This window comes from Artibeus jamaicensis, unplaced genomic scaffold (genome assembly GCF_021234435.1).
Source record: "Artibeus jamaicensis isolate MK-2021 breed Jamaican fruit bat unplaced genomic scaffold, CSHL_Jam_final scaffold_612, whole genome shotgun sequence".
NCBI lineage: Eukaryota > Metazoa > Chordata > Mammalia > Chiroptera > Phyllostomidae > Artibeus > Artibeus jamaicensis.
Window position 1 is genome coordinate 9,902,035 of NW_026522049.1, and position 23,488 is coordinate 9,925,522.

Sequence of the window (23,488 nt, forward strand, 5' to 3'; positions counted from 1 at the left end):
GAAGTTTCTCTTTAGTTCATATGGATAAGGTGCACTTTACTGGGAAACTATAATGTATGTTCAAGTACCTTGCTGTCTATTTAGGTAAAATCCCCAAAATAGCATAAACCAGGTACTTTGGAGTGACTCTGTTTTTCTCACTCTGGCAACAACTTTTGATTCATCGAGAAGCAGAAGCCGTAGTAACAGACTTCCAGCTCATGTTCACCCCTTTGTGTTTCTCCTTTGTCTATGCCAACACTTCCTCCATTCAAAAAAAAAAAAATATCTCGAAAACTCATTGAAAGATACCACCCTAGGGTGGATTATCTGTGTACTAAACCTAAGCCCTCTGCCTCAGCCTCACCATTTATGGAAATAGCTGCAGCTACTGGTTTTTATCTGGTTGAACTGTTACAGTATTGATTCATTTTATTTTATGAATTCCATTAATGTAATCAGGATGCGATTTATCTTAATTTTGATTTTGGTTGTAGAGGTTGGCGATTTGAAGGAGCTGCAGACACTAGACATTTCTACCAATCGTTTGCTAACTTTACCCGAGAGGCTTCACCTGTGCCTTTCTCTGCAGTACCTCACCGTGGACCGAAACCGTCTGCGGTGCGTGCCGCGCCGCCTCTGCCAGCTGCCCAGCCTCAACGAGCTCTCCATGGCTGGAAACCGTCTTGCATTTCTGCCCCTTGGTAAGTGATCCTGTGTATATAGATGGCAAAGCAAAGAAGCCAAAGAGTAAGATGGAATGCCTTTGGTTCCTTGACGAGGGTCGGTTCGTTTTCTTCCTTCTCCCTGGAAGATTGCCTCTCTGGATCCATCTTTGCAGTGAACAGGGCATCACACGCAGGTGACAAAGTTCAGTTCAACTCAGGATTTCTTGTTTAAAAAAAAAAATCTGTGCTAAAAATTTGATGAGGGACAAAGCATGTGAGATGTGAAATGATTTACTCTGAGAAACGAATTAAAGTGCATGTATATATATACACAGATGTATTATATATATAACTCTAGAATTGGCAGGGGTTCTAGAGCAGCGTGAAAGGATCGCTGCTGGACCGAAACACCCAATGAGACACTGACGTCTGCATAGAAACATTCGTATCAGGTGTTCTAAGGATTAGCATCTCGGGATAACCAGACTACACCATTCTGAAGACTTTAAAGCTGGCTGGACTGCCTGCTGTGCCAGAAATATCACTCTAGGTAACAAATAATACAGCGTCCACTGTAGATTCCTGTAGCTGGTCCATTCTGACACCATATATGTGGAAGAACATAGGTCTTTAGGAGAACAATACATTTACTCTCACTGAGAATTGGATTATTTTGTGAACTCGTAAGAAACAGAAGTGCCACCTAAAAACGATTAAAACAGGAAGCCCCACCAAACCCTAAACTATCGAAAGGAGCATCATATGATTTTACTCATAAGTGCATTTTTATAATAAATAATGTATCTCTGAGGACAATGAAGTGAATAATTTACCAGCCCCTGAAAGGAAATATTTTCGCCATAATAGAGCACAGGATTGTTTTCTATTCAAAATGTCAGAGATGTGAAAATCAATTTGAGTAATAACAAATAATTATCTGATTTAAGATTACTTTTCTATACATGTAATTAAATTCTATAGTTATAAAATTAACAAATAAAATTAACCATTTCAGAAAAAAGCTACAGTTCAAAGAAAACAGAGCGTCCTTTCGATCCAGAAAAATGTTATATATAAAAAGAAGGTTTTAAAAAATAAATGTACCTGCCATGACTGGTGTGGTTCAGTGGATTGAGTACAGGTCTATGAACCAAAGGTCGCTGGTTTGATTCCCAGTCAGGGCACATGCCTGGGTTGCAGGTCAGATCCCCAGCAGAGGGCGTGCGAGAGGCAACCACACATTGATGTTTCTCTCCGTCTCTTTCTCCCTCCCTTTCCCTCTCTCTAAAAAAAAAAAAAAAATTAATAAACAAATGAAATCTTTAAAAAAAAGAAAAGGAAAGGGAAAATAAATGCACGTGCTGCATAAAGCACAGGTTATAGAACAATTACATAGGACAAGCACCGAGGTACAAGTCCAAAGACCCAGGCTGGAGCCCAGTTCCGCCAGCTTATGGCACATGCTCCATCTGACTCTGTTCCAGATGGTTCTGAGCAGCAGCCAGCTTGGGTTTATCAGAAAGGAGTTCAAGGGACAGTTCCAAGTGCACAACCTTCATGGGTGGACAACTTTGGGCTTAATTATCTTCTTCCTCAACACCAAATTAAATTCCTTTTCCAAATCCACCTTCATGATGTTCAAAAATAAAAAAAAGCAAAGCAAAACAAACCAAAAACAACAACAGCAACAATAAGACTGAGAGGACTGTTGATGTTTTGTCAACTTTAACTTCATCGTCGTCACCCATTGTCCTGTCTGTCACCTCTTGAAGCCTCCTTTGGGCACCTGACATGGCAGCCCTCTCCTTGTCTCATCCAGTTCCTTACAGATCCGTTCACTCCCTCCTCTCAGGGTGCTGCCCTGTCCTGGGGAACTCGGCCAGCAGGGCCGCCTCTTACAGCAGCGGGAGACGCCGTGTGCGCATGCGCATTCACAGCCCGGGTCTTCACGTGGCAGGTCCCCCGTTCAACCGTGACTCTATGGGCATGATCTGGGAACTGGAGCGCTTGTAAAATGGGTCCTACACTATCCCTACTCTGGTTGGAGGTAGCGACTTTATTTGGGGGAGCTACAGACTGAATTTCATGCCTTGCCAAAGGAGTTTGACTTAGAAGAAAAGTATGTCTTATGGGGCTTCTGAAAGGGATCAGTAGACTATAGCCTCTTTAAAAAGTCACTGTAGAAGCTCGATGTGAGGATGACTTAAATCACTTGCGATACCACCTAAATCATTGACACTCTTTTCATCTTTTCCTTTTCCTTTTCGTCATAAAAGATGCCTCTTTCAGAAAGAAGGCACCCCTATTATAACTCTACCATGATAGTTCAGTGACTGCAGGCCAGCTTTATTTGCAGTGGTGACTGTCACTGAGAAGAAGAGCACTTAGCCACTTGAGTCTAGTGCTAACAGACTCGAGGAGAGGCCTTGCAGTGTGACTGTTGGCTGTTGAGTCAACACAGCCCTTGACACTGAGTAGCCCCGAGAGCTGTGACGCACCTCCAGGCTTCTGACAGTGTAAGAATACCACACAAGGAAAAGGCTTTTCTCCTCTCAGGCCTTTTCACCGAGTGTTCCTGGTTTCTCTTCCATAATTAATAAACCTGATTATTCAGTCAAGTGTACAGCTTCCTTCCTGTTGAATACTAGATGTGCGTATTGTGAGGTTTCCCACGCACCCATTGGCTGTGGCTGGCCCCCCGGGAAGTGCTGCGTCAGCAAAGCCCAAGGTCAGCAACAAATTCTGTAGTTTAAGAAACCAAGAAAGCAAAAGTTGCACCCACGTTCGCGGGTGGAATTTCTGACAGTTCAAGTAGAAAACTGCGAATTTCTTAGCAAGAACATTTGTCAAGTGACGTTGAAATATATAGGACAGCTATAATTGAACAATAAAAAAAATAAGTGGGGTGCTACCAAAACAAAAACAGAAAAGAAATGTATAGAATTTCCTGGTATATAAACTACCACATAGTAAACCCAAAAGTGAGCAGAGAGCGGCTTCCTAGTCATCGGGTTTCTGCCCCAGTCCCAGGGTTTGCTCCTTGGGCGTTCTGGAAGTGCGCTGTTGCTTTTTCCCGGGAGAGGCAGTTATCCCCTGCACCAGAGACTCGTGCTGTGAGCGACAGGGCCGCTCCTTGACCTCCACAGACCGTCCACCGAGACTTGGGTAAGGATGCAAAACTGGCCCTCTTATCGCACGACAGGAGGTCACTCCAGCATTGGGGAGTACTCGTAGTCTTTGTAGGTAGTGGATGCCTCAGGTAGAAAACCATGTCGTTTATGCGGAATAGCAGTGCAGTTTTAGGAACTAGCATGTAGACATTTTTAGAATCCACGCTAAAATTCCCTCTCTTATTGCAGTGGAGTGTAAAACACAAATCTGTTAGCTCTGATTGTTTGGTTCTTTGTATTGCTTCTTATCCCTATTTTCTCTATGTTCTTAGAAAGTCGGGAAAAGAAGTGTATTTACCTTTTCTAAAGAAAATATTTCAGTCCACGTGGTGGATCTATTTGAACTTCAAACCAATACGGAAGCCAGACGGAAACCAGCTGATAGTTCTGTAATCTCAGACTTAGAGAAAGGTGCAAAGTGTACTTTACTGAGCCCTGAGTGTACCGGACCTGCAGCTGGAAGAACTCCTGCCTTGAGGTCACTGTTCACTGGGAATAATTTGCTAAGTCTGTAGTTTAAGTACCTTTCAGTGCTGAAAAGTTTGTTCTAGAACAGACCAGAGGTCCCAGAGGTTGGGATTACTCCGGTATTTGTGTAGAAAGTATGAGGACGGCTTTCCAAGGGGAGACCTGAGGAGGCCATCAAAATCGCCTTCTGCCTCGTGTTCTGTGGGATTGCTGCTCCGGCTCTCATCAAAAGTGTAACAAAAACAGTGAACAGGAGGGCTTGAAAACAAGGTCAAAAACTGCTGGAAACAAGGCAAAATATGGAAGAGAATTTTTCTATTAATTATAGTCCATACAGACCTTGTTTCAGGAGTGAGGCTGTTACTCCAGAATGTCTGTTTCTTTAAGAAAGTGCATGTTCAGTGTTACTCTTTGAACTCTTTTTGAAATTATCCCCAACAAAAATTCCTTCTTCATCTTGGTGCTGCTTACCCATCTGACCCTGTTCCACAGTCTTGATGAAAACCTTTTCTTTCATCACATCAGGCCTTCGACTTTGCCTTAAGGCTTTTTAGGGAGATATTTGGATTATTTGCTATGGCTTCCGCAGCATGGGCCCAACATCGACATTAAATAATAAACAATACTGCCTTTAATCATGAATTATCATATTATGTCAGCTATGATAATGTGTGAGGAGAAAAGTTTACCAGAAGTAGGTGAGTCTTAGATGGACAGATGTATATTTTTCTCTATATTTCGGAGTAAGATTTGGGGGTAGGGAATGAATAATAAGAAAACATTAACTCTATTTTCTCCAACACCAATTCAAAAACAGGACTGTGGCTCATTCCCTACCAGGTACAGATCTGAAACGTAGAAAAGTAAGCCGCATGAGGGGTGGACCAGGAGCGGAATCTTTGCCAGTAAAGTTTTTGTTGATTGGGTTCTGGAACTTACAGTTTTTTCATAGTGATGAGAATGTGAGGTGCTAGTGATGACTGGAAGATACTGCTCGTTGCCTTTCAGCAAGAATCCAGAGTTTCTGTCAGTCACAGTTTTCAGTGAAGTTCTGCAATTTGGCTGCAGGGGAGGCAGGTACCAGGGCAGCTTAGTGGCAGCTCAAGGGGAGATGCAGAATGAAGACATTTCTCTCCCCACGCCCACTGCCGCGGCACTGAGACATTGTCGTGACCCCCGAGTCTGTGCTGGACAGTCAGCCCAGAGTCTCCTCCTCCAGAATCTTCTCTGAAGCAATTATTGGTATTCATTGAAACGACTGCCCTAAATCTGCAAGACCCAACTCTGAGCAGTCATCTGGTCTGTTAGAGGAAACTGAGTAATATTTTGTTCATCTAGTTTTGCACGTGGGCGCAGTGCCCGTCCTCTGGGCAGCCCCAGCATCATCTCCTGGTTGGGTGGGGGTGCCCTGCCCCTGCAGACGTGCTCCGTGGAGGGCGTTTGTCTAACCAACATCACAGTGAGGTGGGCAGCCTGCATTTGAGCTCCAGCCCTGCCATTTCATGGCTGTGTGAACTCAGGCTCAGAAGGGCTATTCCATCTGTGTGAGTCCTACTAACAGGGTAACATTAGTGCCAGCCTCACAGCACTCTAGTCGGAATTCAGTAAGATCCATTTAAAACAGTCCTATCCCTCATACCTACCGCAGCAGCGTGCAGTCAGTAGGAACTGTTTGGACTGTTTCCCTAGACGGAGGAAGGGTCGGACCCGGGAGTGTCTGCGCGTGTGCCCCGAGCACCCAGCGCGGTGTCCGGCCCATGGCTTGTCATGCCCTGTTATCTGACCTGGGGGACAGAGCGAGAGGTGCGGACACCTGCTGACTGAAGCCCTTGGCAGCGGGACACTTCAGTTATTCAAATTTGTTAAAATCGACTTACTTTAATTCAACAGTTGTTGATTTACTGTGTATGAAGCATCTTATTAAAATTTAATTCACTGTGAAGTCTTAGTGTGTAAATGTTGACTAGATCAGAAAGAATATGATTATGTAAAAGAGTTAATGAAGTGTATGAAAATGTATTTGAAGAAGCCAGCACTAAAAAATTTATTATTTGAAAAAAGTGGTTGAAACGTGCTCTTTGTAAAAGGCACCACATAGGTAATTTAAATTACTTTTAAAGTAGTGTTAATACACCTTACTCTGAATTCACCATGAAGATACCCACATTTTATAGGAATTAAAAAATGTAATTATGACTAAAACTAGATCCAACTTACCAAACTATGATAACTGGTTTAATAGCAATAGAACATTCCAGACAACCTATTTTGGTCGATTGCTTAGATGTTGTGATTTCTCTTGCTCCATCCTTTTGTTGAAGAGAATGCATCGTTCATTTGGGGGGGGGGTGGCGAGAAATGAGTTGCTAGGGGCCCGGCCGCGTACACGGGTGCTGTCCGGTGCTGGCCCGTGCTGTGCTGGCCCGTGCCAGTCCACTCCGTGCTGCCTTTGACCGTGCAGTTGAAGAGCAAGCGCCTAAACACACGGGACCTTTTTGTTCCGTCCTCAGCCATGTGGGCCACATATGCCAGAGCCTTGAACTTCCATAAAAAAGGAGCTGGAGTTGGTGCAAGACTGCTGGCTTTTGCTAATTTGTAAGTAACAACACTTTGATCTGTGAGCCTGGAAGAAAACAAAAAAGGAAACCATTGGAGACACAGTACAGCCCTTTAAAAAGCCACATGAAAAAGTTCTTTGTTGCTTTAGCATTTAGGCAGATGTCCACTTCCTCGCTTTATAAAGTTCACATACTGAGCATTTTTGCACTTGAAAAAGTATTAGTGCGTGATATGTTTATTGCAAGATATTGGTTCATTTAAATTAATGGAAGGAAGAAAAGTAACCAACTCATTAGCCAATCATTGGCCAGGTCAATGGTATCTTCCAAAGTTCGTTATTGAATGAAGATTTTTTTCCGTTTTAAGAAAAGATGAAATGTCTCCAAGCTTTTCCATGCAGAAAATACTTACATGTCAGCCTCCATATGATTAAAAATGCCATTCCGTTGCGCTTGAGGCTTTGCCAGTGTACAGCTTTCTGGCCGAGAGCACGCTCTCATGAGGCCGTCACAGCCTTGCTCGTCCAGCCGGTGACCTTGCTGGGTGTCAGGTGTCTCAGCCTCGCCAGCAGGCTGTGCAGTGTCAGCCAAAGCAAGAGTCGCCTGGCTCTCTTTATACTTCTGCCCTCTTTTCTGATCTTCTCTCTGTGTTCAGAAGAGAGAGGTAAAAAGGAGTGTGTTGAGCACCAGTTAGTATGCAAGGGATTAAACTGCCGTTGTGCACATGGTTGAATCTTCCTCACAAGCCTGCGTGCGACCTGGGTCCTGTCATCTCCATTTCAGAGAGGAGGTGACAGGCCCGGACCACTGGAACCCCTTCTGAGCCCCCACCACATCTTGAAGCAATTCGAAAGAAGGAAGTCAGGACTCGCACTCGGTTCTGATGTCAAAGCTCCCCGAGTCATGTCATTGCAGTACCGCTCCTCTTACTCTGCCCGAGACGGAGTTCCCTGGGAAGCCACCGTGCCTGTACCAAACACTCAGGTCCATGCAATGTCCCGGCTCGTGCATAATGGGTCTGAATACAGCCCGTGCCTATTTCCTTCCAGCTTCAATGGAAAATGGTCCACTCCATCATGGCACACTGTGGAAGAACCACATTCCCCAGAAAAAGAGGCACAAAAAGAATTCTCGGGAAGCGTGAAAACCTGAGATAAGATCTACCCCAAATCCAAGTTTAAGTCATTGACTCTTCTTTTTTTTTCTGGTAAAGCCAGGAGAGGAGAGAAGTCTGGTTGTATAAGAAGTAGCCAGTGTCGGCGTGTGTCTGTCTCTGCGTTATGACCGTTGCAGGCAGCCCACTGAATGGGCAGGAGCTCTCTTGTGCGTACGGGGGCAGGGGGTTGGGGGAGAGGCACTTCCTCTCCCATGTCCCACTTTGAGTCCCTGACCGAAGTGCCTAAGTGGATGAATCACTGTCTCCGGAGGCTGCTTCCTCCAACTCCATCCTGTGCAGTTAACTTTCGGAAGGGCGTTAGCACCTTTTGCTGCAGGCCAAGGAGAATTCTCTCTTATCTGACCCCCTGGGGAGCACACTTCCAAATATGTCACTTACTAAGAATGAGGAGAAATATCAACTGCCATCCACTGGGGGAGGTGTGTGCTAAGAATTCTGCCGGATGATTTATAAACTTTGTTAGTAATTCCTCAATTTAAGAGGCGGCAGCATTTCCCCCTTTATACAGATGGGGAAACCGAGGTCATGCGTTTTGTAAGTAGAAGAATGAGGATTCGAGCCCAGGTCATCTGACAAGACTGTCCTCCTCCTCCCGGTGAGCACACCACACTCCTCACCTCCACATCGATTCACGTGAAGAATCTCCCTCTGGGCCCCCGAGGGGCTCTGAACAGCAAATCTGAGCTGAGAGCTTATTTGTATTTCACCAGTGCACTTTCTTCTACATGGCTGTGAAGTCTAAAGCTTTCTACTTGTGATGGAAGGGTTTGTGTTTCTATGAGAGAAGCAGTGAAGGAATCTAGAACAGGAATTCTGATTGTCATTTTGAGGCCATTTTCATTGCAAATGAATTCTAGTATTTCTAGCCGTATTTTTTCATCCATGTTTTGTAAATGTATAGCCTTCTATAGCAGTTGATATGTCTGTACACGTTTACTAGTGTAGCGCTATACGTTATTTCGGTAATTATATAGTCTTACATTTAAAAACATATTGTACAGTGATTTAAATTTCACAGCTTGCTTTCCCATTCAGTTATCATGACCTGGCAAGGCTGAGGGGCTGGGCACTGTTACACTATTTAACACATGTGCAGACAGAGGCTCGGCCACGTGGCTGATAAGTGAAAGAACAGGCATAAGAAATGAACAGACGATTCACAAAAAAAGATAAAAATGGCCCTTACACATATTTTTATTTTTACTATTTTTAAAGATTTTATTTGTTTACTATTGGAGGGAGGGGAAGGGAGGGAGAAAGAGAGGGAGAGAAACATCAATCAGTTGCCTCTCACACACCCCCGACTTGGGGACCTGGCCCACAACCCAGGCATGTACCCCTATTGGGAATCGAACCAGCGACCCTTTGGTTCTCAGGCCAGAACTCAATCCAATGAGCCATACCAGCCAGGGCCCTTAGACATATTTTTAAATGTTCACAGTCATAATTAGAGAAATGCAAATTAAAACAATGCTGGCCTATTATTTCTCAGCTATCAGAATAGCAATAATTTTTAATAGGACAACATGATTGAAAAGTGAATGAGACTGTGGGAAAGCTGATGCGTCACTGGAAGGAATACAAATTGATATAATCCTTCTAGAGAGAAATTCCAAACAATCTACACGTGTACGTACCTTTGGACCCAGCAAGTTCACTTCTAGGAATCTTTGCTAAAGGTATACCTCCAGTACTGTAGATGGGTCTGTGTACAGGGGTTACTATACACACACATGTTTTGTAGGTCTACCCTCTAAAACATTCTAGAAGCAGTGGCACCCCCACAGTAATGAGCACACGTAGCCCTCAGACCTTGGTTTCTAAACACCATACCCCAATACAAGGAATTGAGGCTCCTTGGAGAAGTAGCTGATTTCAGGGCTAGAGCAGGGAAAATCACCCTTAGATAAACACCATGTAATAATTTTTGCAAATGAGATCCATTGAGGGATGCTAAAATTAACAGACAAAACTTGGAGGAAGACTAAGGTATTTGTGTAGTCTTGGGGTTGTAGTAACCTAAAGGGTTGACCTGGGAGCTTGACCAAGCAACTTGGAGGAGCTGCGTCCAGCGTGGCTCGCCCACACGGCTGCGGGCTGGAGCCTGGTTTCCTCTCCAGAAGCTGCTGGAGGGCCCTCAGGACAGGGAAGTCATCTCCCCCGGAGTCAGTGATCTTCCCCGAAATCACATACCATGTCTGCCTGTTCCGGCCAGTAGCCCAGTAATTTCTTTTCTCCCTGTGAGTTGTCCCCTCCCCTTTCATTGCCACCCCCCCCCCCACACCCCACTCCCACTGTCCCCAGTGCTCCCAGTTTTGGTTTCTCTCTTCGTAACTTGCTCCAGGCTGGTCCTGGGCAGGATTATCTGACAGAACTAGCTGTGGGAAGGAGGCCCTGTTAACCCTTCCCTCCCCTCCCCTCTGTGGAACCCTTCCCACCCTCAATCAGATATTAACGCCCCTCCCACTTTCTGCAACAAATTGTCCAGAACCCATCTGGGAACCCATAAGACTTTATAAAGCCTCTAATAGCAATGGTCATATTGTATTACAGTTATCACTTTTCATGTCTGCCTTATATCACATGCATATCTATATCCCCAAGGTCTATCAGAGTGCCTAAAAGGTCCTTAATGGGTAAATGGTTTTTCTTTTGAAATGCAAATACACTTAAGGACCTCCTAATTTAGCCATCTGTGGCTTTGTCTTTCCTAAACTGAAGAAGGACAAGAGGGAAGAGATCTTCTCCAGCCTATTGCCTATTTCCTGTTCTCACAGACAGAACTCTAGGAAACTTTTCACAGACTGTGTTCTCACTTCAGGGAGCAGAGGGTTGGCAAGGCTGCTGAGGACTCTGGTCTTTGACAATGAAGACAAGTAGCCCCACCCAGTGAACGTCAGGAGTGGGAAGGAAAGCTGGGTAAACATTCTGGGGCTCACGGTAGACAGGAAGGGGTGACCTTGACCCCCGATCTCTGCTGCCTTTGTTGGCCAGAGATTGCTCTCAGTCCTTCAGGCCTGCCTCCTTACTGAGTCCTCCTCTGGTCTTTGCTCTCCCGTGGCCCAGCTCCCTTGGGAAGACATCTGGGTGCTCCTTCTCCCTGGCACGCCTCTCCCTGCTGCAGACCCTTCTTTCTGGGTCCTGTTTCTCACTCTCCCCGTTGCTGGTACACACGCATTCCAGTCCCCACTCGCGGGCCTGCGGGCCTTGCCCCCACCTTCACACGTCAGTAGAAGGCTGGGATTTGGGGTTCCCTTTGCTTCCTTCTCCCGCTGACGCCACGGGCAGTTATCCACTCCTACATCTGCCTGGCTTCCTGAGAACCCAGCCCAGGCAGGGCCTGGTCTCGGGCCCTCCCTGACCCCTCCCCCCACCTTTCTGCCCAGGGGAGGGGAGACCCAGTGATCTCAATGCAGGGGCCGAGCTCATCGGCCTGTTCAGGCTGATCTGCTGACTTAGTGTGTCTAACGTTTTTTCCTATGGGAAAAAACGAGTCCCACTGAATGACCTATAACAAGCTTACATTCTTAAATTAAAAGTGTTTATAAAAAGAGTGCTAGAATTTTTATGTGGGAAGGACGTTTCATGATATTCTATTTCCAGTCATTTCATGTTGCAGTTTGTGAAACCGTGGTCCAGGTGGGTTATGTAACCGTTATGCAGCCATGTTTTCTGAGGCCGAATCGAACATTCTAGCTGATACAGTTTCACACCAAGGGTGTAAGTCCACAAGTTTTCTACCAGAATCGAGGTTTTCAACTTATGCTAATAGCATGTATTAAATTTTACATTTCGTGCTCTGTCGATGTGTAATTATCGGAATCACAGCCCTTTCCTTTCCGACCCAGATCTAGGCCGGTCTCGAGAACTGCAGTACGTGTACGTGGACAACAACGTCCACCTGAAAGGCTTGCCGTCCTACCTGTACAACAAAGTCATCGGCTGCAGCGGGTAAGGCGGACTCCATGTTTCACCCTGTAGCTCAACTCTTTGGCTGCCTTCGTTTCTATTTCATGATTTGCTCTGGATCTAACTTAGGAGGAGATGGACTATTTTGATAATCCCATTCAATTTTGTCTTTGGCCTTGATGGGCTAACCCACATACCTTTAGAAGGTAAGAACATTGGGCGAGCAATTTAGGGTGTTGTAATTCAAGTTCACTTAATCAGTTAGCTGGGAGTTGTCGGTACATTGCTGATTAATTTTCAGTCAAGAGATAAAGGTGAATCTATGCATCGTATTAGAAACTGGGTATCAGTCGCCAGAACGGGCAGTATCCGTGTTAATTTCGAGGCTTTTCCTTCTCCATACCCCACTGCACTGACAGTGTCACTCCAGCAACACCCTGCCGTCTAGAACTGCACCACTTGGATATATTTGGAACTCAGCCTTTGAAACAGCCCCTCAATACAAATCCTGACTCGCACATCCGAAGCAGGTCTTTCAGTTAAAGGGAAATGGCAGGCGCTTCAGAGCCGCTCTAACCTTCCCTGCTCAGCAGGCCCTTAAAGAGGCGGCCTCGGCTCCTCCTACAAGAGTGAGACACAGCCACCTTAGAGGGGTGCCCAGAGAGGTCTGGGATTACTGTGGGGCAAGCAGGCCTCCAGAACCTGCTTTGGACTGGCCTCCCTTTTCTCACTTAAGCGGCCAAAGGATCCTTGGAATACCTTCGAGGCTACTTAGCCAGTGCGTCTGACTCTCCTTGTTATCCCCGGTGCCCTGCACCACCCGGCTCTCACTGTGTGTGGTTCTGGCAAGAAGAGGGATGGCAATCAGCCTGTACGCAGAGGACAGCCAGCCGTTCCCGCTGGTGTGGCTCCAGGGGACAGGCACCAAGCAGCCACTGCTCCAGAGAGGGTCGTCCCAGGAGTAGTGACCCTCCCTTAGGAAAAATTACATCGTCTTTATCTCAGAAGAGCCCTAGATGAGTTCAGTGCCTATATAGGCTGATGAAAGACAAGCTCAGCAATGTATTCGAGCCTTCTGTGAATCAGAGATATCAGAATGGGTGGTGGAGTCTTTTAGCCCACTGGTTTTTTTTCTACAGCTGATGAGACAGCTGTGATAATATAGCCTCACTCTTCCAAGTGGTGAGTAAAATGCCCTCAGTCTCCTAGATGCATGGAACGAGGTGAGCCAGCTCCGAGGGCCAGGCGGTGTTCTCTGCACCAAGCGAAGTCCTCCAACGCTGCACTGGAATGTGTGCAGTCTCTACCACGGCTGAGAGAGGAGCCTTCTATTCTGGTGTTTAGATGTGGATGTTACCGACTGTTCTTGGCAGAGAGGTGTTTTTTTAATCCTTGACTTGGTATCTGGTAGCAGAGAAAGTGGATTTTCTGAGAGCTGCAGATCTTTGAGGAAATAAATCGTGGGGCAACACATGCAAATTTTTAGCTAGCAGTCTACCTTTTATTATTGTTATTATTATCAACATCTCCCCTTGATCTTAGAAATAGGAAAATAAAATTTTTATTAAAAGGAGAGTATCGAACAGTGATTTTCTAATATTGGCAGTTTGGAGTGTAGGCATCTTTGAAAATGAACTGTGAGCCCAAAGCATCTGTAGTCCGTTAGCTTCCTTCTCACAGATGCAACTCTGGTGCTTCTGGTCCAGAATTGCTCATCGAAAGGTCACATGACCCATTTTGCAGCCACTTATATGACGCTTTATGGCAAAACATTCAGAATTCCAGTAGATGCTGACCATTGACACCTTGACAACGGAACTAAGGGCCCCCCTTTTTTAATCTCTTGTGTCTGTTGACTCTGTGCAAAAGGGTGCCCCCATTCCAAGCCAAAGTGGGGGCTGCTTTGGGAAAAAGAGGGTAAGGGGTAGATCAGGCTTCTGAGAGCAAAAGGGTATTTGCGGCCTAGAAAATGCTCATCTTGACTCTGAACGAGGACTTTGGTCCACTGGTTCATTCAGTGAGTGTTCCTTGAGTAACTCTAATGCATTCGGTGACTGTTGAGTATCTTCTCTGTATGGTCACCGTGGCCATATGGTGATGAGAAAAACAATTCAGTACCTGCCCTTGTGGACCTTACAGTCTAGCCGAGCATCCACATGAGCCATAAATAATTGAGCAGGCTTGGCGCTCATTCCCGGGAGGGAGATGTTATTGCAGCCGAGAACTTAAGGCCCGTCGGGCACGCTGCGCTCCCCACTGATCACGCACGGTGCGTCGAGCCCGGGGGCGGGCCTGGGACACGAGGACACGTAGTTTCTGATATGCTGCGCTGCCTCTGAAGCGGTTTCCATTGCTCCTTTCGGATCAAGAGTCCGAGAGGGTAGAGCAGCAGCAGAACCAAAGGAGCCCAGGTGTAGGAACCTGTGTCCCGATGGAAAAGAGGCTGATACAGGTACCAGGGTATTTCACGTTGCAGATGGAAACTCAAGAACCGGGTGTGAAACACACAAACAGGCCTTGAAACGGCAATGAGGAAATATTGCACAGTTTCAGGAAATCTCAGAAATCCCACACAATCAGATGTGATATCCATGAAAATGTGAATAACGTTACCACCTCCTTATTGTATGTTCATTGATTTGTCAAATAATTACCCTTACCTGGCAACTTAGTACTGTCCCAGGAATTGTGGGGAAGACAGAGAAAACTCAGATGTTTTTCCCGATATACAGAAGCAACTATAATATTTTAACAAGTGCCCTAAGGGAAGGAGAGGGCTGGAAATCTAGAGCATGGGACTGTCTTTTAAGACTGCGCTTTGAAGTCACACACTGTCATTTCTGTCACATCCTGTTGATGACCCAGGCCAACCCTACTGTTCGCCGAGGGAGGAGGCCGCCCAAGGGAGTGAACCCTGGGGGGAGGGCCGTGGGAGCCTCTTGGAGTCACCTCTGACCGCCTTCTTGCATGGTGCTACCCTCATAGAGGAGTATAACTTGAACTTTGTCTGCAGATTTTAAATTTTCACTACAGGAGGAGATAAATGTCTGCCATTCTACATTTTACCCAGAAGGAGCAGTCCCTCCCGTGTTAGAATTGCAAACAGTGGCAATTTGGCACATTAGCTCTTTCGGGAAAACATGAATTCACGCTACCATTGACAAACGTGACCCTGCACCAGCTATTTTTCCAGCTGTCTGATTACATGAGAAGGCACAGAGCCGCTGGTTTGCCTTTTCTTATGTAAATGAGCAATTATAGCTGGGTTTGGGAGCATACTGGTTAAATTATTTGAATGAATGGTTCGTTAACATAACCACCCAAGATATCAGAGGTGTTTATACAGAAATCCATTCCGAGTTCTGAGTTAAACCAGTAGAGTAAAAAATTACACTCTAGGTCACGGTTCACTTTCGTGTGGGGATTACCACACGTGCCAGACAAAGTGTTGGGAGTCTGAACTTCCCCCGCAGGGCCGCCTCGCTACAGATACAAAACCCAAAGCCTGATTTTGCTCAGAGGACAGAATTTGCAGTTTGATTCCAGTGAAGTCATAAATTACTTACTAGCACAAAAACACTAACATTCTGTTTAAGTTTTAGAGGAATATAACAGAATCCAGAGTCTCTACAGTATAACTTCTACAGTGTTCAGGCCACAACCCAAAATTATATAATCTGAAGAATAAGGAGAATTCTCAAGGAACTGAGGGCCTGTTCTCATGGGCAAGGACAATCAGCAGAGACCAAACTGAGAGGACCCAAGATGTTAGAATTGCCAGATAAGGAATTTAAAGCAATTGTTCTCAGTGAAGTAAAGAAAAGTAAGTTTGCGGCAAGTGAAAACACCAATATATATATATATATATATAAAGGAAACAAGTGGAAGTTCTAGAGTGGAAAAATATAACAAATAAAAATTTTACTTTGTGGGCGTAACAATAGAATGGGTATAACAGAGGAAAAGTTGGTGAACTTATAGGTAGATCACTAAAAATGTTTCAGTCCGAAGTAACAGAGGTAAATGATTGAAAACGAGAACACAGCATCGAGGACCTGCCCAATAATATTAAAAAGTCCAATGTGTGTAGGATTGACATCCCAGAAGGAGAATAGAGAGAGAAGGGGGCAGTAATAGCAACACAAATGTTTAAAGAAATAATGTCTGAAAATTTCCCAAATGGGATGAAAGACATAAATTTACATTTTCTGTAGACTCAGAGAACCCTGAGCAGTATAAATTTACAAAGAAAACCATGCCCAGGCAAAGCAGCTGAAGACCAAAGATAAAAAGAAAAATTTTAAAGCTGCCAAAGAAAAATGACAAATTGTGTACAAAGGAATAATTCAAAAGACTGTTACCATTTTATCAGAAAATTTGAAGACCAGACAACAGTAAAACAACATTTTTAAAGTGCTAACAACAACAAAACCCGGCCAACCTAGCAACCAGCAAAAATACCTTTCAAGAGTGAAAGTCAGTGAAGTGGGTTCTCAAATGAAACAAAACTCAGCGTTAAAGGAACCTCGCCAAGACGACAGTCTGCCTCTCCCCGGTCCCAGGCTCTGTCTGAGCGGCAAGTTCCCTTCTCCTCCACACTCACTTCTCCCCTGTCCTTTTCCCTGTTATTTCAAGCTGGGAGAAAAAAAAAAAACAAAAAACTTTTGCTAAAAAAGAGGGTAAATCTGGTAGCAGTTGCCATACTAATGAGCGTGTGGATGGCATGCCGTACCTTCGGAGGGTAAAAGAGAGCACCCTGGGGGCCTGGGGTAAGGGAGTTCGAACGAGTTCTTTCCCTTGAACTCTGTTAGGTGCCATGGCAAATGTGAAAATACCTGTGAAGTTGCTCAATCGCACACATGTTATGGAGTCTGGGCTCAGTGGCTGAGGATGTCACGTTCCGTTTAGCTTGTTTAAGGGGAAGTGTTGAAGGGCAGCTCTGAAAACCATCCAGTTGAAAGGAAATTGCGTAGCAATTGTTATAGGTTGCCTTGTAGCTAAGCCAAAGATACTAAGATTTGTAACAGATTTTTAACTTGTTTTCATAACACACGTAAGGGTTCACATGTACAATCTTTTTGTAATCATCTTGGCACTTAATCTGAAATAACAAAAAAACGATTGAGTTAGAAATCAAAGATACCGAGGCTTCATCACTGCCAACTAATCATTATTTCTTTGCGTTGTGAACAGAAGCACGTCCCGGGGCTGCCCTCCCTCCGCCTTGCTGACAGTTCATTTCATGATCGTTTCTTACCGAGATGAGTGACACTCGCTGTCAAGGCGAGTCTTTCCAGCTTCCCTCGCATTTGGCTTTGTCTTCCGTGCATCTGGCACTCCAGCCAGGGGCAGCGGTTCGTTCAACGCCTGCGCCCTGTGCATTCACAGAGCTGAGCCCCTGCGCCCTGCACTGGGTTCTCATCGTGCAGATCTTAGGTGGTAACAATAGGGACCCTCAGAGCAAGAGCTGGACTAGTGTTGGACCAAGTGAATAATCTGAGTACAAAAGTTTCACCATCTCACCAGCACAGTGTGTCAGCAAAAGAATCATTTATCACAATAATAGACAGAAAGCACAGCTATAAACATTACTTAACCTCTCCTGTGTGCCAGGCAACGCGCTCACTGATTGGCTGAGCTGAATATTACACGTCATCCGCCCAGCCACCCTCGAGATATTATTTCATCTTAGAAATGAAGAGACTGAAGCTCTGAGAGGTTAGGGGAGCTGTCCCAGGTCACACAGCGAGGTGGCAGTAGGTCATCAGCTGCTTCATTGTTTCTGCCCTTGACCTCTGCAGTGGGACCGCAGCCCTCTCTTCTCCTCGATCTGGAGCCACCTCTGTGCGTGTGAGCCCTTCTACTAGCTCCCTGAGAGCAGGGACAGAGGAGACCTCGCTCTCTCCTGCGTCATTCTGGGTAGTAAAGGTGGATATGTAATCTCTGATGAGGTCAGGGGAGGTTGGCCAGGGCCAGCGCAAAGGCCCCAGGCGCATGTGGTTTCCCCTCCCCCACCCCGGCAGCCCTCTGCGTAGCTGCAGCCCTTCCCTCGCATTAGGCAGAGAGGCATATAACAGATGGGTCCTAAAATGGATTTAATTAGCTCTTTATATCCAGTGGCGAGAGTAGGGACTTCTGCTAAAAGAATTGTCAAAGAGAAATTAGACCTTATGCAAAACGAGGATCTGCTTGCTTGTTGACATGAGCCTTTTTAGTAGCTTTCTCTTTTCAATTCTTGGAGAGCGGAAAAGCATTAGGAAAAGCCTGGTTTTCAGTTTTCTAAACCTTCATCTGTTACCCTGTATTGCTGAATTCGTTAGGGTAGTGTCCAGGGAGAGTCCGTCTGCAACTGGGTTAAGAAGCAGCAGCTGATGTGGCCGTAATAGTAGGAAGTAAATATTCACGAATGATTTGCTTGCTTTTTACCCTACATTTTCATTGTTGGATGGCTTTGCTCAGGGTTCTCATACAACAGCGTGGCTCAAAAATTTGGAAACAAGTAATATTATTTTACCATGTGTTCTCCATAGCAACAGAACCAATAGAATGAGGCAAGGGGGCAGAGAGGGAGATTGATGTATTTCAAGGAACTAAAATAAATGTGATTGAGAGGGCTGCTGAGACTGGAATCTGCAGGCAGGCTGGGGGCCCAGGGAATGCTCAGCGTTCCCGCTTGAGTCTGCAGACCGGGTGGAGGCAGAATTGCCTCTTCCCCAGGGGACCTCAGTCTGTTTCTCAGAGGCCTTCAGTGATTGGACGAGACCTACACACATCATAGAGCTTGATGAGCTTCCTTCAAAGTCTACCGATTTAAGTGTTAACCTCATTTCAAGAAACGTGTTCACAACACCACCTAGACTGGCGTTTGACTAGGTGTCAGGTACTGCAGCCTAGCTAAGTTGATACAAAAATCTGATCATCATACGATATATTATAGTAGATCATCAAAAGAATCATGTATCATGTAGTTGCCTGTTTCCAGACTTAATGGCTACATGGCATAGTAGCACATGGGATATAAACCTCTCATTTCATTTTCCCCATATTAGGAAAGACTTGAGATTCATTTCCTCATCTTCACAATGGTTCATAAGAGTAAAAGTTCTCTAACCCACAGAAACACTCATGTGTTGTCTTCTAAGGGCTGTTAAGGGTCTAGGTTTACATTTAGGTCTGTGACTTATTTTGAGCTCATTTTTTTGTCTATGGTGCAGTTGAAGTTTCCTTTTTTTTTTTTTTTTTGGTATGCTCTGACAGCGTTTGTTAAAAATAATGCCTTTTCCTCACTGTTTTGCCTTTGTACTTCTGTGGAAAATTAGTTGTCCACACATGTGGGTCTATTTCTGGTTATTCCCTCTACTCCATTGATCTGTCTATTTCGGCACCGTCGTCTTTGGGTTACTACAGTTTTACAGGGAGTCTTAATACCAGGTGGTATTAGTTTCGCTTTTTTTTTTTTCCAAAATTGTTTAACTGTGCTAGTGGTCTTGCATTTTTTGATCTGTTCCACAGTGAAATTTATTGAACTCACAGGAGACATTCCTTTATGAAAAATTGAAAAAAAAACACTAAACTTATACAAGTGTGCATGGTAAGACAAACCAGTGACGACAGCCACTAGGACCAAACTGGACTACAGACAACCAGTTCATCCCACTGCCCACATGAAAGGTGTTTTTGTTATTGTGTTTTTGGTGCGTGGTTTTTTTTTTATTACCAGTTTCTATTTGAAAAACTCCCTGCTGTGATTTGTATCGCATTGAACTATAGATCAGTTTGAGAAGAATTCACTTCTTAACATTATTGAGTTTTCCAAGCCCTGATCTGAAGGTATGTCTTCATTTCCTGGCAATCTTTTTGTAGTTTTCAGTGTGGAGATCTTGGACATCTTTTCTAAGATTTACCCGTAAGTGCTTCATAACTTTCATATGATTGCATATGATATTTAATAGATTTTCAATTTCCCCTTGATTGTTGGGACCATATAGAAGTCCACATGTTTCTTTATACATTGATCTCATTTCCTCCAAACTTGCTAATAAGCTCACTTATTAATTCCAGTGGGGGTTTTGTAGAATCTATTGGACTTTCTATGTACACCATCATGTCGTCTGGAAACAAAGACAGTTTTACTTCTTCCTTTGAAATCTGGTTGCCTTTTATTTCTTTTTCTTGCCTTATTGCACTGACAAGAACTCCAGTGCAATGCTAAATAGCCTAGGTGGTAAGAACAGATATGTTTGTCTTGCTGAACTTATGGGGAAAACAGTCTTTCAGCATTAAATACAATATTAACTATTGCATTTCCTAAATACCTCTTATCAAATGAGTAGACGCCCTGCTATTTCTAGTTTGCTGAGATGTTTTCTAAAGATTAGGAATGGTGGTTAAATTTCATTAGACTCTTTTTATTCATCTATTGAGATGATTATGTGGGATTTTTTTTAGATTTTAATATGATGAATTACATTGATTTTCTGTTGGTAATACAGTCCTGATTACTAAGATAACTTCATTTGGTCATAGTGACTTTATACATTGTTGAATTTATTTTGCTAAAAATTTGTCCAAACTATATTCATAGGCAATACTGGTTTGGGTTTCTTTTCTTATAATGTTGACAAAAGGACCCAGACAAAGAATACTTCATGCTGTTGAAAAACACAAAACTGGCGGATGATGTTAGAATTTCGTGTGGCGGGTCCTTTGAAGTATGGGTTTTGCCTGATGGAGGGGCCCAGAGTGACCTTCTGGGCTTCCATTTCTTGAGCTAGGTGGAGAAATTGGAGGAAGGAAATCAGCTGACTTCCAGGTCAGATAATGTATCCTCTGTAAAATCTCCCCCAGTTCCCCGGGCAGGGTCAGTCCCTCTGTCTCCTCTGACCCAACATTAGAACAATTATATCATAATTGTTGCATTTGCCAAGAAAAGGGGGTCATCTTGTTGTGAATGCTGCTTTCATTTTCTTGTTTAAGTATCTTGGTGGACTGGCATATGGCAGGTACCCTGGAAACATTTTCCAGTGGAAGGAAGGAGTGAATGGAGGAACTTCCTAGTGAGCAAATGAGCCGAGGGCTTCTTTTCAGTGCTGTGTCCCCTCTCCTTATTGCCTGTCCCTCGCTGAGCTTACAGATTATACCTTGATATGTCCAGAAGACCGAGGCGGGCTGGCACCTGCTTGCCATTAGCGAAGAACACTTCCAGGTAACCTGGTCGTCTCAGTCAGGAGGTAGAATGAGATCAGGCTCCTGAGTCTGGGTAACCCTGGAGCTGAAGGAACAAGGACTTCTCTGCCTCCTGGTTCCGAGTGGCTGCAGGGAAGAGGGTGTGACTTGGCTTATTCAGTTGCGTTGCCAAGAATATTTTCACCACAAGTTTATGCAAGGATCGCATAAAGTTATCTTCCACCATTAAAAATCTGTTTGCTTTGTAGGGTATTTTCCACACAAAAACTCTATTAAACCAAGGTACTATAACTTAACAGAGTGTTCTTTTTTCCTTTTAATTTTGACAACTTCAATAAACATAAATTTGGAGAGGGTCATAAAATGAGGATGAATAGAGCTTACAAAACAAACGTGTAGGTCCTGTGAAGGAAAGTACTTCCAATGCATCCTTACTGGAAGTAACTGGACCTCGGCGACGATTTTAGCCGAATTCCCACTGATGAATTTCGATTTCTGTGCCAGGTTTTATTCAGGCACGCGGGAAAGCATCTGTTCGCTTTGAAAAGAATCCTGGCAATTCAGCAGTGCCTTACAATTTTAAATGTATATTTTGATTAGCACATTTTTATTGGCACCTCCAGTCTTTCCCTTTTCGCTAATACGACTGTGAATGTGTGTCTTTCTGCAGCTGCGGCGCTCCCGTCCAAGTTTCCGAGGTGAAGCTGCTTTCCTTCTCATCGGGCCAGCTCACCGTCTTCCTCCCCGCCGAGGTGAAGGCCATCGGCACGGAGAATGACCACATCCTGCCTCTGCAAGAGCTGGCCATGAGGAGTCTGCATCGCACCTGCCACCGTTTTCTGAAAGGTACACGGGCTCCTCCCTTTGTCCTGCTCTTATGCAGTGAGCCTAGAAATTGGCTTTTATGCTGCCTCTTTTGTTGTCTTTTTGTGTGTGTGTGTGGTGAAATATACAGAACATGAAATTTACCATTAAATCCATGTAAGTGTTCGGTTCAGTGGCATTAAGAACATTCACTCTGTTGTCCAATGGGACCTCGATGTTTTACTACTGTATCAACACTTCCCTCCAGAGACGGAGGCACAGTCACTAAAACACAGTCTTCAGTCACAAAGGGCAGAGGTTAACAGTTAAACTAAACCTTGTGGCTTAAGTAAAAGAAACTGGTTTAGGGGATTTATATTGGGTGGATCTAAGGGGCCTGCAAGGGGCACTTTCTTCAGAAGGAAAAAATTCTCAAAGGTCTTATTCTTAAAGCAAACCTAGGTGCCTCTTCCAGCAAAGGCAGGTCTTTGCCGCACAGCCTCCTCGTATCTGAGAGATTTCTGTATCCAAAGAAGAAACTCTAGTAAACAGTCCTCAGTGCGGCCCCCAGAACTACCACGACATGCTGACCCGTGGTTGGGAGAGGACTGGGCAGGTGTCGATTTCATGGGTATCGTGGTAAGGACACCATCGATGCTTTAAGAGAGGCAATATGAATAAGGAAAACACATTTTGAGTATTTTTAGAACTGCTTCATGTTTTCTTTGCTTTTAAAGAAAAAAGTCCATAAAAAAAAAAATCTAACATTCACCTTCCAGAAAGGTCTAGTACAAAGGGACGTCATTTTTCTTAAACTAAAAAAAAAAAGCACTTATTCACCGATGAGTAAATTTTCTTTTTCTAAGTAGTCATTAACTCTGGACAGATATAGAAAAGATGAGAAGACAATTGGCATTTTCCTCCCAAAGATGAGTCCACAATGTGTAGGTTAGCCTCCTCATGACCATTTCAGTGGCTACTGGACATTCACCGTCAGTAGCAACTCAGGTACCTCCGTGCTCAGCCTGGCCTGGACCTCGGGCGTGTTTTCCTGCAGATATTCCTCCTGTGCAGCTCGGACCAAGCTGAGAGGAACCCCCCCCCCCCCGCCCGTGTCGATTAGTGACAGCTCACGGGCCTGAGATGAGGAGAAGCTTAGTTGCCTCATTTTCCATTTCTGTTCTTCTCAGTGAATACAACTGAGCTTGACTGATTCTAAATGCTCAATAGATTGAGGAGGAACTTAGTGCAAGTCTGTTTGAACCTTCAGTTGAGTCCTGTTTTGATTCTCTGTCTCCGACAGATGTTTACAAACCTTCTCTGGTAAGATCATGCCTTTTTGATCTTCGTTCTTAAAGAATATCTGGGCTCACATTCTTTCCTGGCCTCTACCTCCGAACAGCTTCTGGTTGCTCTTCAAAGAGTAGATTTAGGTTTTCTCTTAGTGTCAAAAGCATAAAAGCATCTTTCATTTCTAAATAATGGTAGCTTTTTATTCCATGCCTTGCAGATAGTGGAATTTTCAACATGCAGTACTCATAACTAACTGAACTGACTTGGCAACAGGGG

At 44.6% G+C, this 23,488-nt stretch overlaps 1 protein-coding gene across 2 annotated transcripts in view; it reads left to right on the forward strand.

Annotated features, from left to right (window-relative positions):
- The window catches only part of LRRC28 (leucine rich repeat containing 28), a 71,666-nt gene that overhangs the window by 39,236 nt on the left and 8,942 nt on the right, over nt 1-23,488 (forward strand). Inside the window, exons 6-8 of one of the 2 annotated variants that reach the window (XM_037145937.2) lie at nt 477-683; nt 11,869-11,971; nt 21,786-21,961. In XM_037145937.2, coding sequence (XP_037001832.2) covers nt 477-683; nt 11,869-11,971; nt 21,786-21,961 — 486 coding nt within the window. The remainder of the gene's footprint in view (nt 1-476; nt 684-11,868; nt 11,972-21,785; nt 21,962-23,488) is intronic. The other variant, XM_037145938.2, reaches the window with a different exon arrangement.